This window comes from Diachasma alloeum, unplaced genomic scaffold (assembly GCF_001412515.2).
Source record: "Diachasma alloeum isolate Michigan unplaced genomic scaffold, Dall2.0 Dall_scaffold_00198, whole genome shotgun sequence".
NCBI lineage: Eukaryota > Metazoa > Arthropoda > Insecta > Hymenoptera > Braconidae > Diachasma > Diachasma alloeum.
Window position 1 is genome coordinate 1,724,390 of NW_021680363.1, and position 24,873 is coordinate 1,749,262.

Consider the following 24,873-nt stretch of genomic DNA (forward strand, 5'->3'; position numbering starts at 1 on the left):
TTTGTCTTCTTATTTCATCCCCCAGACACATCATGTACGAAAAAATTTCATAGAAAAACATAACGAATTCGCTAGACAATTCTGTTGGATTTCTATTGAACGAAAATATTTCGATTATTAATTATTCGATTTTTTCTCTAGAATTTCCTCTGCCTAAATTTGCTAAGTCTTGTTTAATTTTCTTGATGAAGAGAAACGAAAAATAGAATTTAAAAAAATGGAAAACTTGAGCCGAGGAAATTCTATAGAAAATATCTCAATAGAATAAATTGTAAAGAAAAATCAAATTCTATTGACTTTTTCTACAGAAAATTTTCTATTTAAAGTTTCAATAGAATTCGCCAAAAACTCATAGAAAGTTCAATAGAAATCCAATAGAATTGTCTAACGAATTCGCTAGGTTTTTACATGAAAATTTTTCAGTTCTAGTAATTTCGTCACGATAAACAATTGTAGGTAATATCCCCACTTCGAATTAATAATTTACGTGGATGCCATGGAAACGGCCTTGGTTACTCAAACATCCTGAAAATTCCATTGGGAGCATAACGGACAAGGTTCAGAGCAGGAAGGTAGGAAGGATTAATTTCTATTCTCACTTCAATTAATAGTTGAAAATAATTTAGGAAACATGAGCTTTTATTAAAAAGAAGGAGCACGCAACAATTTATTTAACATCATGATTCCACTCTTTAATAATTATACCTAAAGATAACGTTTTTGTTCATAACATACAAATTTGAAGATTAAATGACGAATAGAGGAATTTGCCCAGTAGGCCATTCCGCAAATCAGTAGTGAAGTTCCACTTGAAGATGAGTTTTTAGAAAATATTTCGAGATCCAAGGAGAATGACAATTGCTGTACAGACATGCGCTAGAAAAATTGACAAGGTTTTCGCCAATTCTACTGAAAAATTCCGCAACTTCGCTGTGCATTTTTTTTGTAGAAATTTTTGACGGAAAATATTGCTTTGGAAAATTCAATAGATTCTGGAATTTCTATGCGAGGCAATCGATTTTTTTCTGTAAAATGTTTTATATTGAGCACTTCCATTTTAAAAAATGCGCAGAAACGCCGGAGAATTTTCTGCTGGAAATCAAAGAACTTGCTAACGAATGCGTTAGGTGTTTCTTCCCACGAACTTCCCTTAGATTTAAAGACATTGATTGAAATCTCATTCTCAAGTTGACTTATTCTATTTTATCACTTCACTACTGAAATGAAATTTAATTCCTCTAATCAATAACATCGTATCTGTCTCTTCATCAACTCTTCAATACACGCCTTTTCACTAAAGAGTTCATTTAATCTGCTTTAGAAATCGATATAATTCTCTTGATTATTTTTGTGAGCATAACGAGATGCCCCCGACCGGAGCCTTATATTCATGATTTAATTATCCTCTTGATTTTAATAATCTAAATCTTCGACTAATCACAAAGTACTTTTTGATAATTGCACACAAACTCGTACGTTATTTTTACAGCTAATACTCACTCAGCAGTTTATTCACCTAAATACAGCTACACTTTGTTTTTGAATTCCTATTTTTTTCCTAACCAGAGGCGGAATGGTTTTCAATAATTCTAGTGAGCCATGTTGAAGGAAATGAAATTGAATAGCGCGTGTTTGATTCAGTGGAGAAACGAGAGGAGTCGATATCACTCGAATTTTAGTTTTTACTGAATATCTTGAGATCGATTAGAGGTCCTCGGATGAAAAACAACTGCTGAAATTGCGGAGAAAACTTTGAGCCTTGAATTTTCAGTCAAAAGGGCACGGAAAAATCTGGAAGATGGCTCAAAAGATTTGTTCATTTCATAGAAAGTAGGTGTGCCGAGTTGACGGCAGTCTGCAGAGGATAAGTCATTCAAAGAAATGTTTAAAAACACGAGGTGGAGACGCCGCCATCTTGAAAGCCCCTCCCGGCAGAGGAAGGGGTCTAAGCAAGATGGCGGGCACGCCTCTCAACTATCTGGAATTCTGCAGCTTTACTGCGCGTTTTTTTAATAGAAAAAATCTGTAGATTTTAATTTTTCTATACAACTTTTTCCATTGACAGATTTTCTATAGAAATCCCTCGATATGATTTTTCTTGGTTTTTCATACTCTATTTTTCTTCTCGTTTATTAAGAAAATCAAATAGAAAACTGAAAAATTGGGGCAGTTGAATCTTTATAGAAAATATCTCAATAAGTTGCGAAGAAAATCTTATTCTGTTAATGTTTTCTATAGAACATTTTCCTTTGAAATTTTCTATAAAAAAACGTACGGATCAACTGCGGACTTTCGGAAAAAATTGATAGAAAATTTTATAGAAATTCAATAGATTTTTTTAGCGAATTGTAGTGAAATTAAAATTTTATTCAACAAAGGGAAATCAATCCTCTCGTTTCACCATTCTTTCACTATTTTGAGAAGCCCCATTGTGCCCCACCCTCATTCTTTAACGTATGAAATAATTTAGCAGAAAAACTTGCGGTTTCTTCAAGAAATTCTATTGAATTTCTGCTGAAAGTCTAAAAGAATTCTATTGGAATTCAATAAAAAAATTGTTTTTGCGGCAATTCTATTGGAGATTATGCAATTTTATCCTATTATTTCATTAAGAGATATTTCATAGAAAACAGTCGATAGCTGTTTATTTTTGAATAGAAATTCTCGGGCATAAATTTTCCAAGTTTTTTCCGTTGATCAATCCAAAGTGGATTGAGGCCGCAGAGTGTTTTAGGGATCTCTCCGAATCTAAGAGAGATAGCGAAATTTTCGTAATAACCTTTTCTGTAGAGCACATTGAGGCCTACAAAAAAGGTTTTCACAAAAATTTTGCTATCTCCCTTAGATCCCGAGATATTCATTCCAAACTGAATAATAAATTATAAATATATGAAAATCTACTTGAACAGTTTTGCAGCTTCGGTACTGCCTGGTTTCTCATAACGAAATCCAAGAATGAAATACTTTAAAAATTCTTGATCAACAATTCTTATAGAAATAGTCTCAATTGAATGAGTTGCATAATTTTTAAAAGAGTCCGCGCAAAAAACAAATGGAATTTTTATAGAATTCCAGCAGAAATTCAATAGAATTTCTCACATGAAGGGCTAGAATTTTCGATTAAATTTCTTCGTACGCGTTTTGTTGACTTTATGTAGCTCTATTGATTAAAAGGAAGCTCCACTAATCCTCGGATGTTTGGTAATCTTGGCATCAGATCGATTATCCGCTCCCCTCCCAACACGTGATTTGGTGTTGTTCATTCGTCGATGTCTCACCACGAATCAAACTATTGGAGTCATATCATCAAAATTCAGTTGCACTCGTTACCACATTCGCTCGCAATTTTCTCACATTCAGTCAACAGTTGAATCCCTACTTACATTAACAACAAATGTTACAAAATTAATGAATCAATTAATCCTGAAATTAGTGATGCGGATGGAAGGTCTCACGTGCTACAGAAACGTCAGAAACAAGTGTTGAGATGAGGGTAATATCATTTATTTTCACCAGTTACTCGACTCCTGTCTGAACTATCTAATCTAGTGTTAATGAATTTGTTGATGACTTGTGGCCTTTTTACGCTGTTGTGAAATCTAGAAAAAAGTTTTTTCATCGTTTTCTTTTCATTATCGTGAGGCAGTATGGCGTTGAACGATTCTTTTACATCTTTTGAGATTCTCAAATCACGCAGTAACGCTCTTAATTCTCGTTTTGTTCAGCATCACCGGGGATGACGTAATTATTTATTTAATTATCCATTGACAACTCTGCAGTTTTTTAGGGACGTAGTCGGGCTAGTTCTCCAGCGAAGGTGTACGACGATGTTGAGGATTTTTGTTGACACGTACGAAACAATTTCACAGGAAAATTTTGAAAGGTCGACAGAGAATTCTATTGGATTTCAGTAGCGAAGTGGTAAAACGGTTTAAGTCGACTCCCAGTTGAGTTTTTGAGGAATATTTCGGAATGTAAGGGAGATAGCGAAATTTTCGTAATTATATTTGTTGTAGCTCTCAATCGGCTCTACAAAAAAGGTTATAACAAAACTTTTGCTATCTCCTTTAGATTCCGAGATATTCATTGAATACTGGTTAATAGTCAAAATTGACTTGTACCGTTTTACCGTTTTGACAGCTTGTCTGCAATTTTTTTCAATATGAATGTTCAATAAAAAAGATTCTATAGAAAAAATCAGTAGAATTCGATTTTTCTATGCCACTTATTCTACTGAGATATTTTCTATAAAAATTTGTCGGCTCAAAATTTTCGCAGCTTCTTATTTATGCAATTTTTTGAAATAATAAAAGAATAATTATACAGAAAGGATGAAGAAAATTAATAGAAAAACCTAGCGAATTCGTTAGAAATTTCTATTGAATTTCCTCGGTTCAAATTTTCTTGATGAGAAGAAAGAAAAAATAGAATTCTATAGAAAATATCTGAAGAAAATAAGTTATACAGAAAAATCGAATTCTATTGACTCTTTCTATTGGACGTTTCAATAGAATCGGCCAAAAACTAATCGAAAGTTCAAAAGAAATCCAAAAGAATTCGCTAGGTTTTTCTATCAATTTTTTTTCTACGTGGAAAGATAAAAATCCACTAATTTTTTCGCAAAGATTTTCAATTGTACATTTTTACTTGAAGACCTGCAGAGAATTCCATAGAAATCCATTTAAATTTTGACCAAATGAAAATGTCCCCATCTCCTTTCAAAACATTCAGAAAAATCTGAATTTCAAGTGCAATTTCCTCAACTCATCCCACAACTTCGCAACAGAATATTCGTTCTGTTTCACTAACAAGTCAATTTCTTCATCTGTTCGACGAAATTGTTGTCCAGAAATAATCTAAAAATTCGGTAAGGCTGATTAACAGGATGATTAAACTCGAGTACAGCCAGAGATACCAAAAAAACAGTATCTAGACAACTACCCTATAATTTTAACCTACTCCATAGTCCTAATGCTCTTCATCTAAATGTCAAATAAAATTGAGGGGAAATACGAAAAGAATTTTCAGTGATATGAAAAACTTCCTCGTAGCTATTTTACGCAGTCTAATTAATTTTCCAGCTATTTTCAGCTGTTTATAAATTCCTAATTTTTCATTATTCAACCTTAAAAACATCGATTGAATTTTTTTTCTCTCTAACAAAATTTTGTGGAACTCATTCAAAGTCCCTTGTAATTCTATTTTTTAACTTTAAAATATGTATTTTCGGAATTTCCTAGTGACATGCTCAGGTGATCTGCCATTTACACTCAACGAAGTCTATTAATTTAAATGCAATTACTTATGAGTACAGTTTTTCGCTACTCAAGTATTGATAAGTAAGTTGAATAATTCAAAGTAAATAGCAATAAAAAATTATAATCGTTCGTGAACAATTATTCGTAATTTATAATCATCAGTTGCTGACAGACGACCATTTTCACTCAATGAAAATGAGAGATAACGGTATTTCTAAGGGCACTCACTTCGTCGAATATCGACGTTAGTTTCAATTTTACTGTAACAATTTACCTATTCTCTATTTTTTTTTAATATTTCGCATCGAAAAACAAATTATTGAAATACATTTATGCATCTCTACACTTGTCTGATTAAGGTTGCGTGGTCGTAACTGTTCTAAGAATTGAGTGATATTTTTTTATTCAAATGTGAAATGATACTTGTACAAAAAATTTTCACCCAAACACTTGGGGAATTCGCTAGAAAATTCTATTCATTTTTTTGCAAATTTCTATTAGTTTTTGCTGATTCTGTTGACAAATTCCGCAGTTTTTATGTTTTTTTTTTTTTAGAAAAAATGGATAATGGAAAATATTCTATGGAAAATATCAACAGAATTCAATTTTTCTATACAACTTGAGATGTTTTCTATAGAAATTACTGAGTGAAAATTTTCTAAGATTTTTTGTTTGATTTTATTAATGAAAAGAGAAGAAAAATGAAGAAAATTTAATAGAAAAACCTTGGGAAGTCGCTAGATAATTCTATTGGATTTCTATTGAATTTTCCATTAGTTTTTGCCCCATTCTATTAAAATGTCCAATAGAAAATATTCTAGTAAAAAAGTCAATAGAAGTCGATTTTTCTATACAATTTATTGTACTGAAATATTTTCTATAGAATTTCCCCGGCACAAATTTTCCAAGTTGTTTTCACTCAATTTTTTTTTCTCTTCATAGAAAAAATCGAACAAAAAACACTTAGAAAATTAGAGCCGAGGAAATTCTATAGAAAATATCTCAATAGAATAACTTGTATAGAAACATTGAATTGTATTTACTTTTTCTATAGAATATTTCCAATTGAATATTTCAATAGAATCGCCCAAAAACTAATAGAAGGTTCAAAAGGATTGTCTAGCGAATTCGCTAAGTTTTTGTATTAAATTTTTTTCATGCATGAATTCTGCTGATTTTCTGTAAAAAATTCGCCGTAAACTTGCAGACCTCTTCAATAGAAATCTCTATAGAATTCTCTAGCTTTTTCTAAGAAATTTTTCCGGTCATATAGTAATCTTAACCTTCTGATTTCCAACAAATAGAAATCCAATGAAATTCTTTCTATTGAAATCCTTTTCAATAGAAATTAAATAGAATTTCCTAGCGAATTTGTTCTCTAACGATGAATGGAACGAGAGTTAATAACATATTAAGTGAATAATTGCTTTCTCATTCACACAACAATTAGAACAGCAAAACGATGTATTTTTCCTCAGAATCAACAGCACTTGATTCCGTTGAATTGACCTGGCGGCCTCTCACGTGTCCTCAGCAGATGCATAAAAAAGATCAACAGTTTATTTCCATTTGTCCACTCGCAACGCAAGTACTTGATGTCGCTGAATACAATTAACTTTTGTTATATTCATTAAATATTTCATAATTATAAAATCGTGGCTGAACGCTCGCCCGTCCCTCCGAATTAACTTCATCATTTTCGTGTTATAATTTGTTTATTACCCTTGGCAAACCTCCATTGAGATGCTCGAATTCACAGCCGCGTACAATATAATTTAACACTCACGTATTATTCATAGTAGTCAATGAATAAAGCTACTCGCTAATGAGAACTATTTTGGCACATCACCATAATCCGAAGGACTTCGACAAAAAAACTATCAGCTGATGAATAATGTGAATATACAACAATTACTGTTGACTCTCCATATAAGATACCCATGGCCATGGAATTTTATAGTGAAAACAGAGGTCTTAGGACACAGGTCAAAGGACACTTGAGTGAAAAATTTCAACTCTCTCAAGAGATTCTTATACAGAGGGTCAATTGGATCTCGGAAATGAGAGTCTCGAGTGAAAAACTCGAGATGAGACTCGAGTCTCTTAAGAGACTTGAAATTTTCCACTCGAGGGTCTCATTTCCGAGAGCTAATTGACCCTCTGTATAAGATATCACTCTATGAGAAACATCGAACTTCGAGCGCTCGAAGATTATCACCGCCCACCCGATACCCGTGGTATTTTTTAAAGAATGAAGAATGGAGAGTGATCATAAAGGTCAAAAGGACTTGAGCGTCACGGAAGGAACGACTGAAGTGATCGTAAGGGTAATATGACCTTGAGGGTCAAATGATCTTGAGTGTTAAGCGTTTTCAGAGGTCAAACCTCAGAGACGAGTGGATTCCAGTGTTTTTATCATGTGCAGTTATGTTCGAAGAAAAGAGGGAAAGAGGACTACATGAAATAATAGTATTTAAACACGAATTGACTCATTAATTATCGATATTAAATGATTAGAGGTAAGAATTTCACTGAATAAGGGAGCAACGAAGGAAGTATCTTATACAAAGAGTCGACTGCAATGTCGAAGTGGAAATGAAATGAATTATTCCAACGCTCAAACCGAAACGATTAAATGCATAATTAATGAATAATCGAGAATAAAAAATATTTACAGACCGAGAAAAGTAAAATACTAACAGCAAGACAACTTTGTTCAAATTGCCTTAAATACTTCCCTTCATTTTTTATTCAATAACCATTACTGTTAGTCGCCAAAAATTAATGCCGACTGGTAATGAACCCAAAATTATCGGGTGACCCACAGTGCAGGTCCTACGCTACAATTATTCAATCGTATTTTTTAATTCTACAGGTACAATCTCAAGAGAGTCATTGTGCAAATACTGACCCTCCCGCAGTGGTAGTCTCGAATTCGTTATCTACTCCACGTTATCAACTCTTTCAATCCACTTTATTTTGTTCATTACGTCCTTGAGTTTCGATTTCGTATTTGATGTTTGGATTTTTCGTAAATATTTAATTAAAGATGTCCTGGGGATTCCGCTAATTTCTGAAATGTTCGGCGATAAATTCTGTTCATTTTTTCATCGGGAAAAATTCAACAGAAGCTCAAACAAAATATGTGTTACACTGTTAAAAATTTTCGTCTGAATTTTCCGTTTCAAATTCCGGAAATTTTTATCGTGTTCCACTGAAATTTCAGGAAATCTTGTTATTGAAAAATCAAATATTCCATTGATTTTCTGTTCAAATGATCCGGGAATCAATACAATACTTGATTTTTCAGTTTAATTATTCTCGGAAAATCTAGAAAAATCAGGAAAATTCAGGGAAAAATTGAGAAATCATGTCATTTTGTTTCTGAATATTCATATTCCACTGAAAATTCATGAATTTCCGTGAATTCTACTTAAAACTTGAAATTTCATAACCATTTTCTCCCTAAATCCGATTCTATGTCACTCCCATGAGATTTACTATAACACCTTCCATGAAATTTCAAAAAATTTCTAACAGTGTAATTAAAGAGAAATTGCGAATGAAAGTACTTAATTTATGTAGAGATTTCTATAGAAGAAATATCGATAGAACATTAATATCAATATTATTAATGAATAGAAAAATTGTCATCTATTGATGTTTTTCTATAAAAATAGCGAGAATTCCACTCGAATTATCTGGCGAGACAAAGTTTTTCTCTTGAATTTTTTCATACGTATTTCTTCATTGAATTTCATCGGTATCTGATTCGAGTAGCTAGTTTTAACTAATGAAAAAACAAAAGAAAAAATTCTCCCGAAATAATCAAAATACCCAGGACATCCTAAATTCCGTTTGATTATAACATATTCTCTTATAAATTTGACTGAATGACAGACTGACGACTGACTTCCCTCAGCAGAAGAGTGGCTCATCCGTCTGGTCCCAGCAGTGTGGCCCGCGGTAACAAAAGGGTACCTGCTGCACAGTCATGTAGTCCGGCGGTGGATGCATTGGCTCCGATAGATGATCAATCTGCGATGGCAATGGAATTGGTATAAGCGGATTTTCCATTATCGTTGGAGCTGGTAGTGACGGTAGTAAGGTGTAACGCGGTGGTGTTGGGGATGAACTCGTCAGTGATTGGGTTGCACCCGAGGCTGGGGACGTTGGTGTCACACCGACCGGTGACCTTGTAGGGCTAATGTTCGCCGGAGATCAAAGTTCACAGTCGAACATTGCCAGTGAGCGGGTGATGACCTCATCCTGTATTCATTGAATGATTTATTTGATACGAATAGAAGGATTTGAGGGGCTATTCACAGTCAAATTGTGGGAGGCTATCATTGTAAAATGTAACTGATTGCACGTGATTACTGGTCAAAATAACACACAAATTTCAACACACGGATTTAACGTGCGCATTTTCAATACTTGACAATTTAACAAGGATTAAACTTTTTTTTGCAGATTTTTTTTTACCAATTTCAAAGTAGCGAAGCGGTAAAACGGTTCAAGTCGATTTAGCGAGATTAAGGAATACCTCCGAATCTGAGGAGATAACGAAATTTTCGTAACGACCTTTTTTGTAGAGTGAACTAAGCGCTACAAAAAAGCACATGACAAAAATTTTGCTATCTCCCTTAGATTTCGAGATATTTATCGACAACTGGCCAATAGTTGAAATCGACTTGAACCGTTTTACCGCTTCGCTACTGAAATGATTACATTTACTTCAAATGATTACCTCCTGATTACAAAAACCAATTTCAAGAAATATAATCACGTCCTTTCCGGTGATCACAATGACCTCATTGATTCCACTGGGACTGCAATTTGATTACACGACCACCAATGTGAATAGTCCCTCGATAAAAAGTGTAGAATGACAATAATATCATCAACAACTCACTTTAAGGCAACTTTCGATGAATTCTTCTATCGTGATAACCCCATCATGATTGAGATCGAGTTTCTCAAAGACCCTGTCCAGTTGTTCCCTGGCCTTCCTCTCCTCCTCGGCTGGATGCTTTCGTCCCATCAGCTCGTGAACTGCTGTTACGACTTCACCCAATTCACCCCTTGTAATACAACCATCCCCATTTATGTCGTAGAGCTTGAATGTCCATCTGAGTTTCTCGTATATACTCCCACGTAACAGCGTGGAGAGAGTCACGAGTAGATCCTGAAAATAGTTACAACGTCCTTCACTGAATGTCTTCGTACATTGAATTTCTTCGCGAGTCGATACGTTTAGAGACGTGTCTTCAACCCTCGATCGCTCGCTCAATGAGCGCCGCCCGTTTTCGTGGCGTTTAAAAATTCTAAAAAATTAGAGTTCCTAGTTCAATCCTTTAATTAAGCGTTGGCATTGTCCGTTTTTTTATTGAGAAATTTATGTAGCTAAAAAAGCGAACGTTAAACGGACAGAAAACCGGCGCCGCGCCGCGCCGCGCCGCGCCGCTCGGTACGAGTGAGTCAGTGAGACAGCGTTGCTGGATTCACTGCTACAGTTCAAATGCACACGTAGCGGTAAGGGCCAACGCGGCAACAGCGCGCGCGATTTAATTCAGCCGCGCTGCGCTAACCGTGCGGCGGATGAAGGCTGGCGGCCGAGCGCGAGTGATCGAGAGTAAGGATATCCAAGTACTTTGGTTATTTTTTCTCCAGTGAAAGGCTTTTCCGTCACGGCGGGCGCAAAGTACACATTTCCCTCCCGCTTCGCTGCTGAATTTTTCGGAGGGAAATCTGCCTTTGAGCCTACGCCGTGACGGAAAATAAAGTCCTGACCACGGGAGGTTAAATAAAGGACTCGTCAGAGCTTTCATTTGAGCCCCATTTCATTAACCGTATATAATAATTATTTATCCAACATTACCCTGAAACTGATGGCCCCATTGCAGTTAACGTCAAAGGCCTTGAACACGTAGTGCGCGTAGAGGCTAGAATCTGAAATAATTCCATTGAATCGTCATAAAAAATACGCAAGAGATAGTAGGAGAATTTACTAATCGTATTTTACTCACTTCCATGTGGAAAGAACTTGGCATAAATGTCCTTGAATGAGTCCTCCTGAACGACACCCTCAGGACACTCCTTCGAACAAAAAACAAATTATGAATTTATTAGATTCAGGTCGTATCATCTTATCAATCCGATTAACTGAATGATTAGAGTTGATAATTGGAATTATTCAATTTCAGATGCACTATGACTATCTTCTAATTATCTTCACCTAAATGTCTAGAGTCCTGATGGAGGTTGAGATACTCGCTAACTAGACAGATTTTTCTCCGTTAATTGGTCAATATTAGATATTGAAATTCAACGAATTTACGAGATACAATCAGCCACGTTAATTTGCTGATAAATTTCAGGAAAAAATAACTTGGAATTGATTTTATCAGATGAATTCAATAATTCTGCAGCGAAGCGGTAAAACAGTTCAAGTGGATTTTTACTATTGGTCAGTCTTTAATGAGTTCCTCGAAATCTAAGGGAGATAGCGAAATTTTCGTCATGAACTTTTTTGTAGGGCTAATTCAGGGCTATAAAAAAGGTTATTACGAAAAATTCGATATCTCACTTAGATTCGGAGGTATTCCTCAAAAACTCAGCCAAGGGCTAAATCGACTTCAACTATTTTATCGCTTCGTTACAGAATTTTAATAGACTAGCTACAATAATCTAGACTATAGTGAACTGACTGCTATATCGTAATTAAGAATAATGTAGGTACAGTTGACTCTCTCTATAAGATACATTGACCAGGAAAGAATATTTAAAAAAAAAAAAATTGATCTCTTGAAATTATTTAGTTTTGCACAATAACAGTTCTCGGCAAGAAAATTGTAGTTTCTTCTTGAAATTATCATTTGTTTCGTGGAAATCATAACTATTTATTGCACAAAGATATTCACTACTCAATAACATTGACTTGATATAACCGGAGCCTCATATAATTCTCTGTAGAACGAATGCATTTGCCCGAAAGACATGTAAATGTCTCGCGAGAGCAATTGCTACTACGAAAATTATCGTGCTTTGGTGGAAACTTTCTTTTCTGTCCACAAGTAAATTGAGTCAACACGACAAAATATCTCTCCAGGGGAAAATGTAATTTTTTGTTAATGTGTAATCATCAACATTAATAGATTAGAGGTAAAAGTGTATCGTATATAAAGAGTCAACTCTAATTCAATAAAAATATCAACAATTCAAGTAATTATCGAATAGATGCCCTTACTAATACCAACCATTTCATCAATTGAATAAATTCCGTTTCTAGTGGCGATGAAAATTGAATAAAAATCATGAGAGTTCCCCATACAATATCGAAGAGCGTCATCGAAGCCTACAGGTATGAAACTAGCAGGGATGGCCAAATTCATAATATTTAGTTACCGTTAAATATTGTGGCCATCAATTAGCTAACTCACTCTTAAATTTTTTAAGTACTCAAGTACCATCAATTCAAATATTCAAATTTTTAACTATTTTATCAATCAATAATTGAAGAGGAAGATTGACGATTATTTGTGTAATCGAAAATCCTCTTTTAAGAAATTTGAATTATTCACTTAGTGCACGGAAATATTCAATAAAAATTACGTATTTTTCCGTAATTCCGGAGCGAAATGTGGTTGTAGGAAATTTTACGGAACTGTCACGGAATGTTTTCAGAGGATTTCGTAATTTTTATCTGAATCTCCTGTGAAAAATTACGAAACGGTCACTTATTAAATTTTCTAAGCCGATTCCGTAATCGGTGAGCGAATTGTGAGTTCCGCGATTTCTACTGAACATTTTTCTCCGTGTGGTGAATTTACAGTTCCACATTAACAAATTTTAATTCATCATTATTCGAAAAAAATCAGATTATTAGTATTATCCTATTGGAAAAATTAGATCAACATATTTTAAACCTTCATTTACGTAAGGGTCAAATTCACGTAATATTACAGAAATTTAATTAATATTGATGGCGATCCCTGGAAACTAGTAATAATCCCTACAAACTAGATGAATAAATTCACTCTCGTTAACAATAAATTGATAGATCGAGCTTGAGAATAGAGACGAGATGTCGCGTTTATTCTTCGAAAATCTACTACGAGCGAGTAAATTTAGTTTTCTGTATCGGACCAGATGTTCGGGCCAGACATTATTACTGGAGTGCGAGCAGGATCGAAGCATTCGTGCGGAGAATGAAACATGGGATGAGTCACTCGTGCCTGACTTGAAAACTCTAGCACTTGGGTCGTTGGTGAAACGATGGCCTCGCATGCCTATACTTGATGAACTTTCAAATCCGGCGGATAGGGATGCACTTTTGGAATTATTGCCAGCTGATCTGCCGTTTGAGATTGTTATTCAGGAGATACCTTATGAGTTCTACTGGTCACGGGCTGCTAAAGCCAGGTGAGAGCTCCAAATATTCCACTCTGGCTATTTTTCGCCACCGAAGGGAAACATTGTATTCGTCAAATTCGAAATTTTTCATTTTTTGTGGCAGAAGAAGTAATTTTGGCCATAGGAATTTGAATATGCTATTTGTAGACCGATGCTTTTTCGATAATAACTGAAAGAATAATTCAGTAGTGAAGTGGTTAAACGGTTTAAGTCAATTTTTACTTTTCCCAGTTTTCAACGAATATCTCGGAATCTAAGGGAGATAGCAAAATTTTAGGTAAAATCGTTTTTCTAGAGCCGATTGAGAGCTACAACAAATGTTATTACGAAAATTTCGCTATCTCCCTTAGATTTAGAAATATTCCTCAAAAACTCAACTGGGAGATAGGTCGCTTCGCTACTGAATTTTGAATGAATCCAATTGTGATTTAAAATATTCTTCCCAACGCCATCTTGGCAGAATTCGATCATGAGATTGATTGTCTTATCTGCTGTTGAAAAAAATTATTTTGAACGCAATATTCAGGCAGAGAAATTTTAACATTCGGAAAATATTGGCTGTAAGCGTTGGGACAATGTTGGTAATCTGGGCCTCCGAAATAATATGAAATAATCATCCTCGAATTGAAACACCCATCCCCCATTCGAGTATAAAATATACTTGAATGAACAATAATTTTTTTCCATGAGATTTTTTTTTTCAATTGAAAGAGAGTTAAAATCTACAAACAATTACCAGAAAATTCGATGCGATTCCGAATTGTACGAGCTGTCGAGAGGGGTCACATCATTATCCCGCCCCCTGTGATAAGGTTTATTAATGCTTATTGAATAAACAAAACGATCAAATCGTGTAAATTTTCACGCATTGGCCTTCTTCAAGTCTAACCAATGCATTAGAATAATTTTCTGGCAAAAAAATGGTAGAAAATGTCCTCAGTAAGTAAATTCAGGCAGGAAAACAATTCTAATGAACAAGCAGTCAATACACTCCAAACTATTTCGCTCAATTAATTAACAAACTGTAAATTATCTCACTGAAAATAGGAAAAATAGTTAATTTCACATGTGCACGAAAAACCTGGCTTAATGTACAGGTGGGAATACAATAATCCAAATGAACACGGTAACTCCTGGCGACGTCTCTATTGTGAGCGTCATCTCACCGAGTATTTGGAGTCACTTGAGAATGTTGAATCTGAAAAAGACGAGTGCAAGACCCTTATCAACCTGGTGCAGCCGTACGTCACTACTCTAACGATTCGGTCATTGCAGCCATCCAAGTAAATCGCGTAATAATTTCATTTCCCCGTACACTGGAAAAAAATTTTTTTTCGCCAAATATCCATGTGGCTCCAATATGATCTCTGCATGGCCCCCTTGTGATTCCCAAATGACCCTCGTGACCCTTATATCACGCGTATTCTGAGACTTATCGAGACCCTAAATCTGACCCTTGTGACCCTTGGTTTTGAGTTTTAATTTTTCGTCGTAATTTTCTATCGTCAAAAGTCGATTTCGATTTCCTGACGTGTTCTCCACTTTGGGAATGAGCTCAACTTCAATCTCCAGGAGAGAAAAATGAGATAGGAGAATTAGAACCGGAGATATTTCCAAAAAACTGAAATTTTAGTCAGTTTTTGGGTCCTATCTCCAGTTCTAATTGTCCGTCCCTCCAAAAATAAGAAATTCAGGAAAAATGAATAATTCTTTGAGGAGTTCATCCAAGGTCATGTTCAACGTAGTCATCCTCTAGAGCAACATGATTGTTATAATTAAAACCTAATCAGACTCGCCTGGGAACGACCCGATTGGAGAAATCCGATTTTGAAAAAATGAGTGCTTCTCCAAAGCAAATGAATATTTGGCAAAAATAATTTTTTTTTCTCAGAGTAGTTTCTCAAGGGCTACCATAATTTTTTCATTCTCATTGTGAAGATATCCGTTCAAGTGGTCTGGGGATGATGATGAGGATCAGTGCACAGCGGCTGATTTTCCGGTTCACCACATTCCCATGGATATCATTGTCCCGAAATTGAAGGAGCTCCGTGAATTGCGACTCAACTTTGGTATGATATACATGAACGAGGGGTTCGAGTGGCGCGACTTCGAGTGAGTTGTATTACTTTCACGAGATTCGTTTGTATTACGAGAGCGATCGTGGTTAAGTGTTCGGAAAAATGGGATGAATATCTCTCTGTATTATTGATATGAATGGGGATGAGCAATGTTGATAGGGGTGAGAAACCGAGGGACTATTTATAGTCGTAATCGTGCACTGAAGGAAAAACAGCGGAGTTCTCAAGCAAGTCCAACTCCTGTCAAATAAATCGTTTGTTGAAAAGTAACAAAAAAGGATTTTTTTGTGCACACGGAATTTTAGAAAATTCTAGTGCTAGCGCGTCAAAAGAGGCGCAAAGGGACTGTCAGGGAAAAATTCCAGTGCCGACATTAGACATTTTATTGGGGAAAACGTGAATTTTTCCTCGTATTTCTGTGAAAATTTCACGGAAATCCCTAGAAATTTTACCAGAAATACCAATAAATTTTACCTTAACAGCACTAAAATTCTTCCAGTACTCGTACTAGAATTTTTCTAGAAAATTTCTCCCCGTGCACGGAGAGACATAATTTTCTATAAAATTATGATTGATGAATATGCCTATCACTGTTCATAAGAAGACGATTCTTCATCAAGATTTTCAGTCGAGGATTGTTTAAATCTGGGAAAAGGGATAAAGGAAGCGCGGAAACTCCAGAAGATCAGTATCACGCGGAGTAATCTGGATCAGCCGCGTGCAGCGGCATTGCTCCAGGGGATCGTCGTGAACAACAACGTGAGTAAACATTCATTCCCCTCCTCTCGAAGGCGAAATAAAAACAAGTGGAATATTGCTCTTGTATTGCCTACAATACAGTTATTTTTACTAAAAAATTAGTAATATTTCGAATGGTTAATTTGCAGGTCATCTTCTACCATGTATAATTCATTGTTTATTTCATCCGGGTAGATATAACACAAAAAATTCAACACGTAAATTCGAAGGGTTACAAAGCTTCCACCCGGAAGCAATCCAATGAGAGAAAAAATTATTTTTGCCAAATATCCAATTGCGGGAGAGAAATATTAATTTTTTTCATATTTCTCCAGTCGAGTCATTCCCAGGCAATCCTCATTAGGCTTCAATTATGTCAATTATATTGCTGTAGGAGATGATCATGTTGGTTATGACCGTGAGTGAACTCCTCCAATAATTATCAACATTAAAAAATTAATAGAAATTCTTCCCTCTGGAAAATAAAATTTTTTGGAAAATTGAATATTCATCAGAGGAGTTCATTCAAGCTCATGTGCAACATAGTCGTCCTCTAGAGCAACATGATTGTTATAATTCAGTAGCGAAGTGGTAAAACGGTACAAGTCAATTTTGACTATTGCCCAGTCTTCAATTAATATCTCGAAGTCTAAGGGAGATAGCAAGATTTTTGTTATAAGCTTTTTTGTAGGGCCGATTGAGAGCTACAACAAATGTCATTACGAAAATTTCGCCATTTCCCTTAGATTCGGAAATATTCTTCAAAAACTCAACTGGGAGATAAGTCGGATTAAATCGTTTTACCAGTTCGCTACTGAATTGAAATCTAATCGGGCTCGCCTGGGAATGATCGGATTGAAGAAATACGATTTTGAAAAAATTAATGCTTCTCTCAAATAAATGAATATTTGGCAAAGTAATTTTTTTTCTCAGTGCACAAGCTCCGTTCCTTCAAATTCAATCAAAGGGAGTAGCCAACATCTAGCTGAATATTTCCAGATTCAAGTGCTGGATTTTTCACATTGCAAGCTCGGAGACACCGGAGCTCATGCAATCGGTGAATTTTTGAAGATGCATCGCCGTCTGAGCGAGCTATATCTGACTAACAATGATATCCAGGCGGATGGGGTCGGTGGAATTGTCCATGGACTCCTCCAAGATTCGTCCACTCCGTTGAGACATTTGGATTTGAGATTGAATCCACTTAGGGATGACGGGGGCACCCACATAGCCGCACGTAAGCTTTCAGTAGCGGAAAATTTCATTGAACAAACTAGCGCATTTGCTTGAAATCTCCATTGAAATTCTATTGATTTTTCGCCGATTCTATTGAAAAATTCCCCATCTGTTCTCCGCGTTTTTATCAATGAAAAAACAGAAATCTTATCCTTCCAGAGAACTTTTTCCATTTTAATATTTTTTGCAGAAATTTTTCGGAGGGATTTCTTCAATTTTTTTTCATTTTTTTCTTCTCATAAAAAAATCAAACAAAAAACCTAGAAATGAAAAAAAAACATTTGAGTGGAATAATTCTATTGACTGTTTCTGTAATTTCTTTTCTTAATTTAAATTCTAATTTTTCTCATTTTTATATTAATGAAATTTCCGTTCGATTAAAGTGATTCTGCGAGTGAAAAATTTGGAAAAGTTGAATGTGAGTGGCTGCTGTTTGAAAACTGCGACTGGAATGGCATTGGCGGAAGTGATTGCCTCTGGGTATGCGAAAATATCGTCCTTGGAGATTGATGTATCGAATAATAATATGGGACCCATAGGTATGAAGAGTATTCTTTCGTTTCACATATCTGAACAGAAAATTTCAATTTTTCACGTTATGACGAGTATTTTAGTTTTGAGAGAGATGTCGAGTGCCATTTTTTGCTGGAAATTCCGTCAGCATAAAAAATTTCTATCGACATTTTCTATCAAACTTACTTCTTTCTAAAATACTTGACAATTATCAAAAAATTGTCCATCAATTATTATTCTCATTTTCATTAACTTGCCGATTTATATCGGGAGGTTATTGTGATCGCCCCGAAAATTGAAACTGGAAATTTCATGATTTCTTCACATTTCATGAAACTTTTTATGAAGTTTTTTGGTGAATAATTGCATTGTTTTTTATGAATGCGTATAGTTATTGTTGCTAATAAATTAATTAATAAATTAATAAATTAATAAATTATTCTGACAGAGCCTGGGTTAAACTCTGGCTAAATTTCTCTATATTATAAGAATGCAAATCGAGTTCTGGTGATCAAAATTTGGAACTCGAAATTAAGACTCCAAAATTCAGGGTCAGAATAAGGGTCATAAGGTCACGAGAGTCAAAATAGAAGTCATGAGGGTTAGAAACGGGTCATAAAGGTCAGAATAAGGATCACGGGAGTTGGATTAAGAGTCGCAAGGGTCAGATTAAGGGTCATATGGGTCAGATTAAGGGTCCATTGCATTCTGGTGATGAAAATTTGGTGCTCGAAATCAAGACTCCAAAATTAAGGGTCAGAAATGAAGGGTCAAAATATGAGTCATGAGGGCTATAATGAGGGTCACGAGGGTCAGATTAAGGGTCATGGGGATCATATGGGCGTCATGTGTGGATCATGTGCGGATCTACAGTATTAAATTTTTTTAATATTTTTCGGAAATGCAGCTGGCGAGGCCCTAGACGTCGCAGTCAAGAGTTGTCCTCAGATAATCGGATTGGACGTGAGAATGTGTAATTTCTCGAAAGAATCGGAGTATCTGATCAACGAGAGCATTCAAAGGTGAGGCTGGGGCAAAATGGGTCTCCCTAAAGGTTCAATACCAGAAAAATATTTTTTTTTTGGATCAAGTAAACTCTATTTCAATCGAGTAAAACGCTCCATTGAATGAAATTGACAACCAAAAATACGAACCACAGACGTGAAATCGAAAAAATTAAGCTTCATGCAAGTTCTCTATTACACTGTTGAAAATTTTTTACTGAAGTTTCCAGGCTTTAGCCTTGAAATATGAAAGAAGTGACGGTTTCATTGAAATTTCAGGGAATTTTGCCATTGAAAATTCATGGTTTTCGTGGAAAATTCATGGATTTTAAATTTCCGTTAAATTGTTCCATAAAAATGAATGGAAATTAGGAAAATTCAAGCAAAAATGTCCTTGAATTTTCAATTTTTTGATATTTCAGGGCAATTTCTTATTGAATTTTCATGTTTACATTGAAAATTCATGGAAATTTCAGAATTTTCATGGTTTTTCCACTGAAATTCAGGAATTCCCTTGAATTTTCAGGGAAACTTGAGGTTTCATAGACTTTTTTCCGTTAAATTGAATTCAGTGTCATTTCCTGGAAAATTCAGTTAAACTTTTCTAACAGTGAATACCCCAATTTCCATCGCGGATTTGTCAGAAAGTTTTTTTTTTCACCACAATTTCTCCATTAGTATCGCTAAAAATTTTCCCTCTAATATTCGCAAAAAAGTTGAAATGATTAACGAGAGCCTTTCCAGTATGATTTAGAGGCGGTCAAAATAATGGCCTGAATTCAACTCCTTCTCCATCACAGTCGCCACTTGGCTTTTTCCCACCGTTGAAGTTCAGTAAAAGGAGTAAAAAAAAGTTTATGAGTTTCATATGAACTCTTGCCAGCGAGCTGATGCGACCAACAAGAAGCCCCGAACGATATGAATTACTTTCGAATCTCGCTGAAAAAGGAATATTAAAGAGTGGAGTAAAATTCGGTGGGCGAATAAAAAAAACCCTGGGGAAATGGTCAGAGGAGAGTTGGCGAGTGGCCAAAATTCTGGGAATGGATTGTCCTGGCTTGTTTGCTCATTACACCGTCGATCTTTCAATGATAATGCGTCCCCCTCCCTCGGGAATCATATCGAACCTTAATTGACAATCGATATCAATTAATCCCGTATCTAATTGGAGTCGTTGTTACCGTTAAATCCGTCATTTATTACGCAGCTGGAATTGGATCATTATTGATGATTGGGGAAGAGTTGTTTGCGCGTCTGACCACACGATGAAATGATCACTTGGCGAATTTACTTATCCCCGATGAGGGGCTCGTTTTGAATCTTCAATGATTCAGAGGGGCTATTCACACTCGTAATCGTTACTCAATTTTCCTTTTTCAAATTAAAAAATCATTGAAAAGCGATAAATTCAAAATGTTGAGATGACCTACTTCAATAATTTCTCCTTAAAAAAATTTATGAAATATCCCTATTATATCATTCCTACCAATCACCATGAATATCGTGTCACCATAAAGCTCGGTCCGTAGACACCTGGCAGAACGCCAAAAACTCCCCGAATTGATTGTCAGTCCTGTTTACTTACACCCGGGAGATAGTCTCGACAATGCATAGATTCATGGCCTCTCGGAAGACCTGGAAAACTGTCCCATTAAAACGTTCATTGCTACTAGGGTATACACTCTCCTTAACACGACCAGGAAACCCCTGTTATATAACATTTCACACAATTCCTTTACAACTCCCCTTTGGAAGCGAATAAGTTAAGTGCTTAAGGCGTTTCGACTGTACTGCTCCTGAGGGGGAGGAGGAAGAAATGAAACGGAGGCCTCATTCCACCTCTCAACACGAAAGTTTTCGATTTTCAAGTATTTTAACATTTATTGAATATTATTTTCTTCATCTGTAATGAAGAGAGAAGATGATTTTAACAGTCATCACTAATTTCATTTCCATTATTTCCTATGCACGACCCCCCGACGTCATTCATCGAAGCGAGAATTCATGGCAATATTCCATAAGCCAAGAGCAGTCAAAGGTTTTGCCATTTTTCCCCGATAAATTCACCCACTCAATATGAAACGACGAGGACAAATCTCTGAAAGATGAGAAGGCGTAAAAATCCACATGAAAAGAATGCGAATTGTTGAACCTTCTCCCCTTCAACCATTTCTCCATCCATCCTGATACTTTTCCTTCACGGCTATGTGTTCCGTTGTCATTTATGAATCGATTTTCTCACCCGCAATATCCCTCGCATTTTCGAAGAAAAAATCTGAAGAATTTGTATCGGATCACGATATTTTTTCGCGGGCGTTTTTCCCAATTGAGTGAAACCATTACAAAATTTATTCGATTACAGGTGCTTACGGTCCCGACTACGACGATTACAAGTGATTTCATTGATTACAGCTATCGATTACCAAATTTTTGTAATCATTTCAGTAGCGAAGCGATAAAACGGTTTAACCCCCAATCACTTTTACATTTTAGCGTGTTTCTCAACGCTTAAAAATTCTGAAAAAATTAGAGCTCCTAGTTCAACCCTTTTCTGAAGCATTGGCGTTGTCCGTTTGTTTCTCGGAGAATTTGTTTAGATGAAAAAAAGAAAAGAAACGTCGAACGGACAGAAAAGCGGCGCCGCGCCGCCCGGTGCGAGTGAGTCCGTGTCGACGCCTCGAGCGACAGTGTTGCTATATTCACTGCCGCACTTGAAATGCGCGCACAGCGGTAAGCGCCAAGATGGCAACAGCGCGCGCGGTTTAACCCAGCGGCGCTGCGTTAACCGTGCGACGGCTGAAGGCTAGCGGCCGAGCGCGAGTGATCGAGGTGTAAGTCGATTTTGACTATCGGTCAGTTTTCAAAGCATATCTCGGAATCTGAGGCAGATAACAAAATTTTCATAATAACCTTTTTTGTAGAGAAAATTGAGAGCTACAAAAAAGATTATTACGGAAATTTCGCTAGCTCCCTTAGATGCTGAGATATTCCTGAAAAACTCAATTGAGAGCTAAGTTAACGTGAATCGTTTTACCGTTTCGCTGGTGATTCCATTTATTTTAAATAATCACCTCCGGATTACAAGAAATCCCCTTCCCTGATTTTAGTGATTATAATAATTCCATGGATTTCACTGCAACTGCAATTTAATTACCCCCTTGAGTGACATCATTACGAATGTGAATAGCCCCCTCGCGTCATTTTCTCAGCTCAAGAAATTATTCTCATGATATCACGTTTTTTTCTCTCTCTCAGCGTTGGATTTTCTTTCTGCTTCTCTCAACTTTTCTTTTATCATTTATCAAGTCGACAACGAGCTGACAACAAGGGAATAATAATGAATAAGTGAGAAATTGTTGTAGGAACAAAGAGGAAATGACGAAGAGGAGGATGAGATCTACACTTGAGAGTAAACGGAGTATTTCTTTTATTCCACTGCGAGCAAAGAGTCTCCTACCACCACCTGGTTTCGAGGACCTCCAAAGACCTCAGTACGACGTTGTGCCTTCTGACGATGAATTGGGGAATTCATTCTATACTGGTGAGCAAATGACTTTCTATTCAAATTTTCGAGCGCCGAGACAATTATGAGCATGTGCTTTCATGGACAGAATTGGGTGACGGAAGTTCATTTGGAGGTGAGCAGAGAGGATCTGCGATGGAGAGCCAGCGGATGTTTGATACCAGGTCAAAAGTGTCTGATGCAGCTGGCGCATGACGCTACAAATAAATCACTCTTTCAGGGATCAGTTTGGCGTGTGATTCATAGCAAGTTACGGGGATAATTACAAATTGGGATTTCTGAATTTGATTTTACGTGCGAAAAAATTGAGAATTGGATTAAATTGCTAATGAAAATTCCATCCTCTTTGCTTTGATTTAAACGACTGACAAAACTATGATTGAAACAGACGATATATATTGAAATGGCAAAAAATAAAAATGTAATATATTAAACCGATGATTCAGTGTGAGTAATTCAACTTCAGAGTTGACCACTTTAAAAAAAATTAAAAAAAAAATTTAAAGAGGTGATGCAATAGAATTGGAGCCAGATCTTCAGCTATAAACAAGCCGATCTGCCACATGTTTCATTCAATGGGAGCAATCTCAATCTTTTTGTTCATGACATGATTTTATCATCAAGCAAAAATTATTTTTTCCTCTACCCGCATAAAAATTTCCCCATTCACTGGGCCTTTCTCTCTACAATTTATTATCATCGCGACCTAGGTGGCACAACACACACTGTATCATATGTGGCGCAGCAATGGGGTAGGACGAAAGTGGCGATTCACGCTGGCGTGTGAAGTCTCATCCAGGATACATACCCACAAGCTTAAAATACAACACCCTCGGCCTCATCATCAATTTGGAAATACTGAATCGCACAATATGCTCGACCGAGATTGGTAAAACCTCAACCCCCAGCTGCTGGAAACAATCGCATCCTGTTTACCCAATGTTTTCATTAAAGAAAACTTCATTCTATTTTTCTATCGATCGACATTCTCTCCTCGGTTGAACTTTGAGCCATTACCCGAGTCATTGAGCGACGCGATGAGACGACAAGCCGTTCAATTTCCATCCCTTACACGGAGAGAAATGTTCAGTAAAAATTACGGAACCCTCACTTCACTCACCGATTAACGAATCGACTCTGAAAATTTAAGTGACGGTATCATAATTTTTTACAAGAGATTCAGATAAAAATTACGGAACGCTACGGAAAAATTCCGTGACAGTTCCGTAAAATTTCATACAACCACATTTCGCTCCGGAATTACGGAAAAGATACGTAATTTTTATTGAATATTTCTCTCCGTGTACAGCTTATCGCAATTTATGATGAAAAAATGAACATCCGAACGACAAATGCGAGACGAAACTCATGTTCTCCTAAAAAAAGGTCGACTAAAAGAAATATCTCATTGTCAAAATGTCTATCTCGTTTATAACTCCCTCCATTATCAATATTTTTCCATTTTTCTTTTTTCGAAATTTGTCTAATCGCCATATTTTTGGAAAAAAAAATTGAGACAAAAATCCCCATTATCGACTTTTTTTAGTTCTCGGATTTTTTTCCGCGCGAAAAATACTCCGGAGAAAAATCCATGTGAAATTTCCCTGCAAAATATGAAATCGGACACATACTCCAACACAATATCAATTCATCTTAATTTAATGTAATATTCATTATTTTCTTGAACTTCTGATCATCATGAATAATTTACACACGCCTTTTCGTCAAAATACGATTCAATTCTTCAAATAGAACATCTTCAACTACCATTCCAACAAGCTAAAATGATTAATTTTCAATATAATTAGCAACATAAAAAAAATTGAATATGAATTTAAAATTTAGCTATCAACATTGGTCAGTAAGCAATGAATTGACTAGACAATCGCGAATGAAAAAAAAAAGATTTTTCTCATTAATTTTTCCATTTTTCTCCTTCTAAAAAAAAAAAGAGATTCAATTAGCATTTTCTGAAGAAAAACTGCAAACAAAATCCCACATGATAAAAATTCGTAAGGTTTCTTCGCCGAGAAAGAATTGACGGGGAAAAAAATTCCGGAAATTTTTCAACGTGGAAAACCCCGGAGGAAAATTCCACGTGGAAAAAA

General features: G+C 35.8%; 2 protein-coding genes across 2 annotated transcripts in view; one reads left to right on the forward strand and one right to left on the reverse strand.

Moving 5' to 3' along the window:
* The first annotated feature begins 3,062 nt into the window (after positions 1–3,062).
* LOC114841750 (dynein regulatory complex subunit 5) lies at positions 3,063–23,167 on the forward strand. The gene is made up of 11 exons (XM_029126860.1): positions 3,063–3,493; positions 12,550–12,621; positions 13,410–13,682; positions 14,771–14,956; positions 15,612–15,785; positions 16,372–16,510; positions 17,489–17,726; positions 18,109–18,264; positions 19,146–19,260; positions 22,605–22,783; positions 22,854–23,167. The coding sequence occupies exons 2-11, from the start codon at positions 12,575–12,577 to the stop codon at positions 22,958–22,960; spliced, it is 1,614 nt and encodes a 537-aa protein (XP_028982693.1). The 5' UTR covers positions 3,063–3,493; positions 12,550–12,574; the 3' UTR covers positions 22,961–23,167.
* Positions 8,730–24,873, reverse strand: part of LOC107048952 (Kv channel-interacting protein 2) — a 35,798-nt gene continuing 19,654 nt past the window's right edge. Inside the window, exons 3-6 of the mRNA XM_015272423.2 lie at positions 11,288–11,357; positions 11,140–11,210; positions 10,174–10,446; positions 8,730–9,527 (exon numbers count right to left, since the gene is read on the reverse strand). Of these exons, the coding sequence (XP_015127909.1) occupies positions 9,480–9,527; positions 10,174–10,446; positions 11,140–11,210; positions 11,288–11,357 (462 nt within the window). The 3' untranslated portion in view covers positions 8,730–9,479. The remainder of the gene's footprint in view (positions 9,528–10,173; positions 10,447–11,139; positions 11,211–11,287; positions 11,358–24,873) is intronic.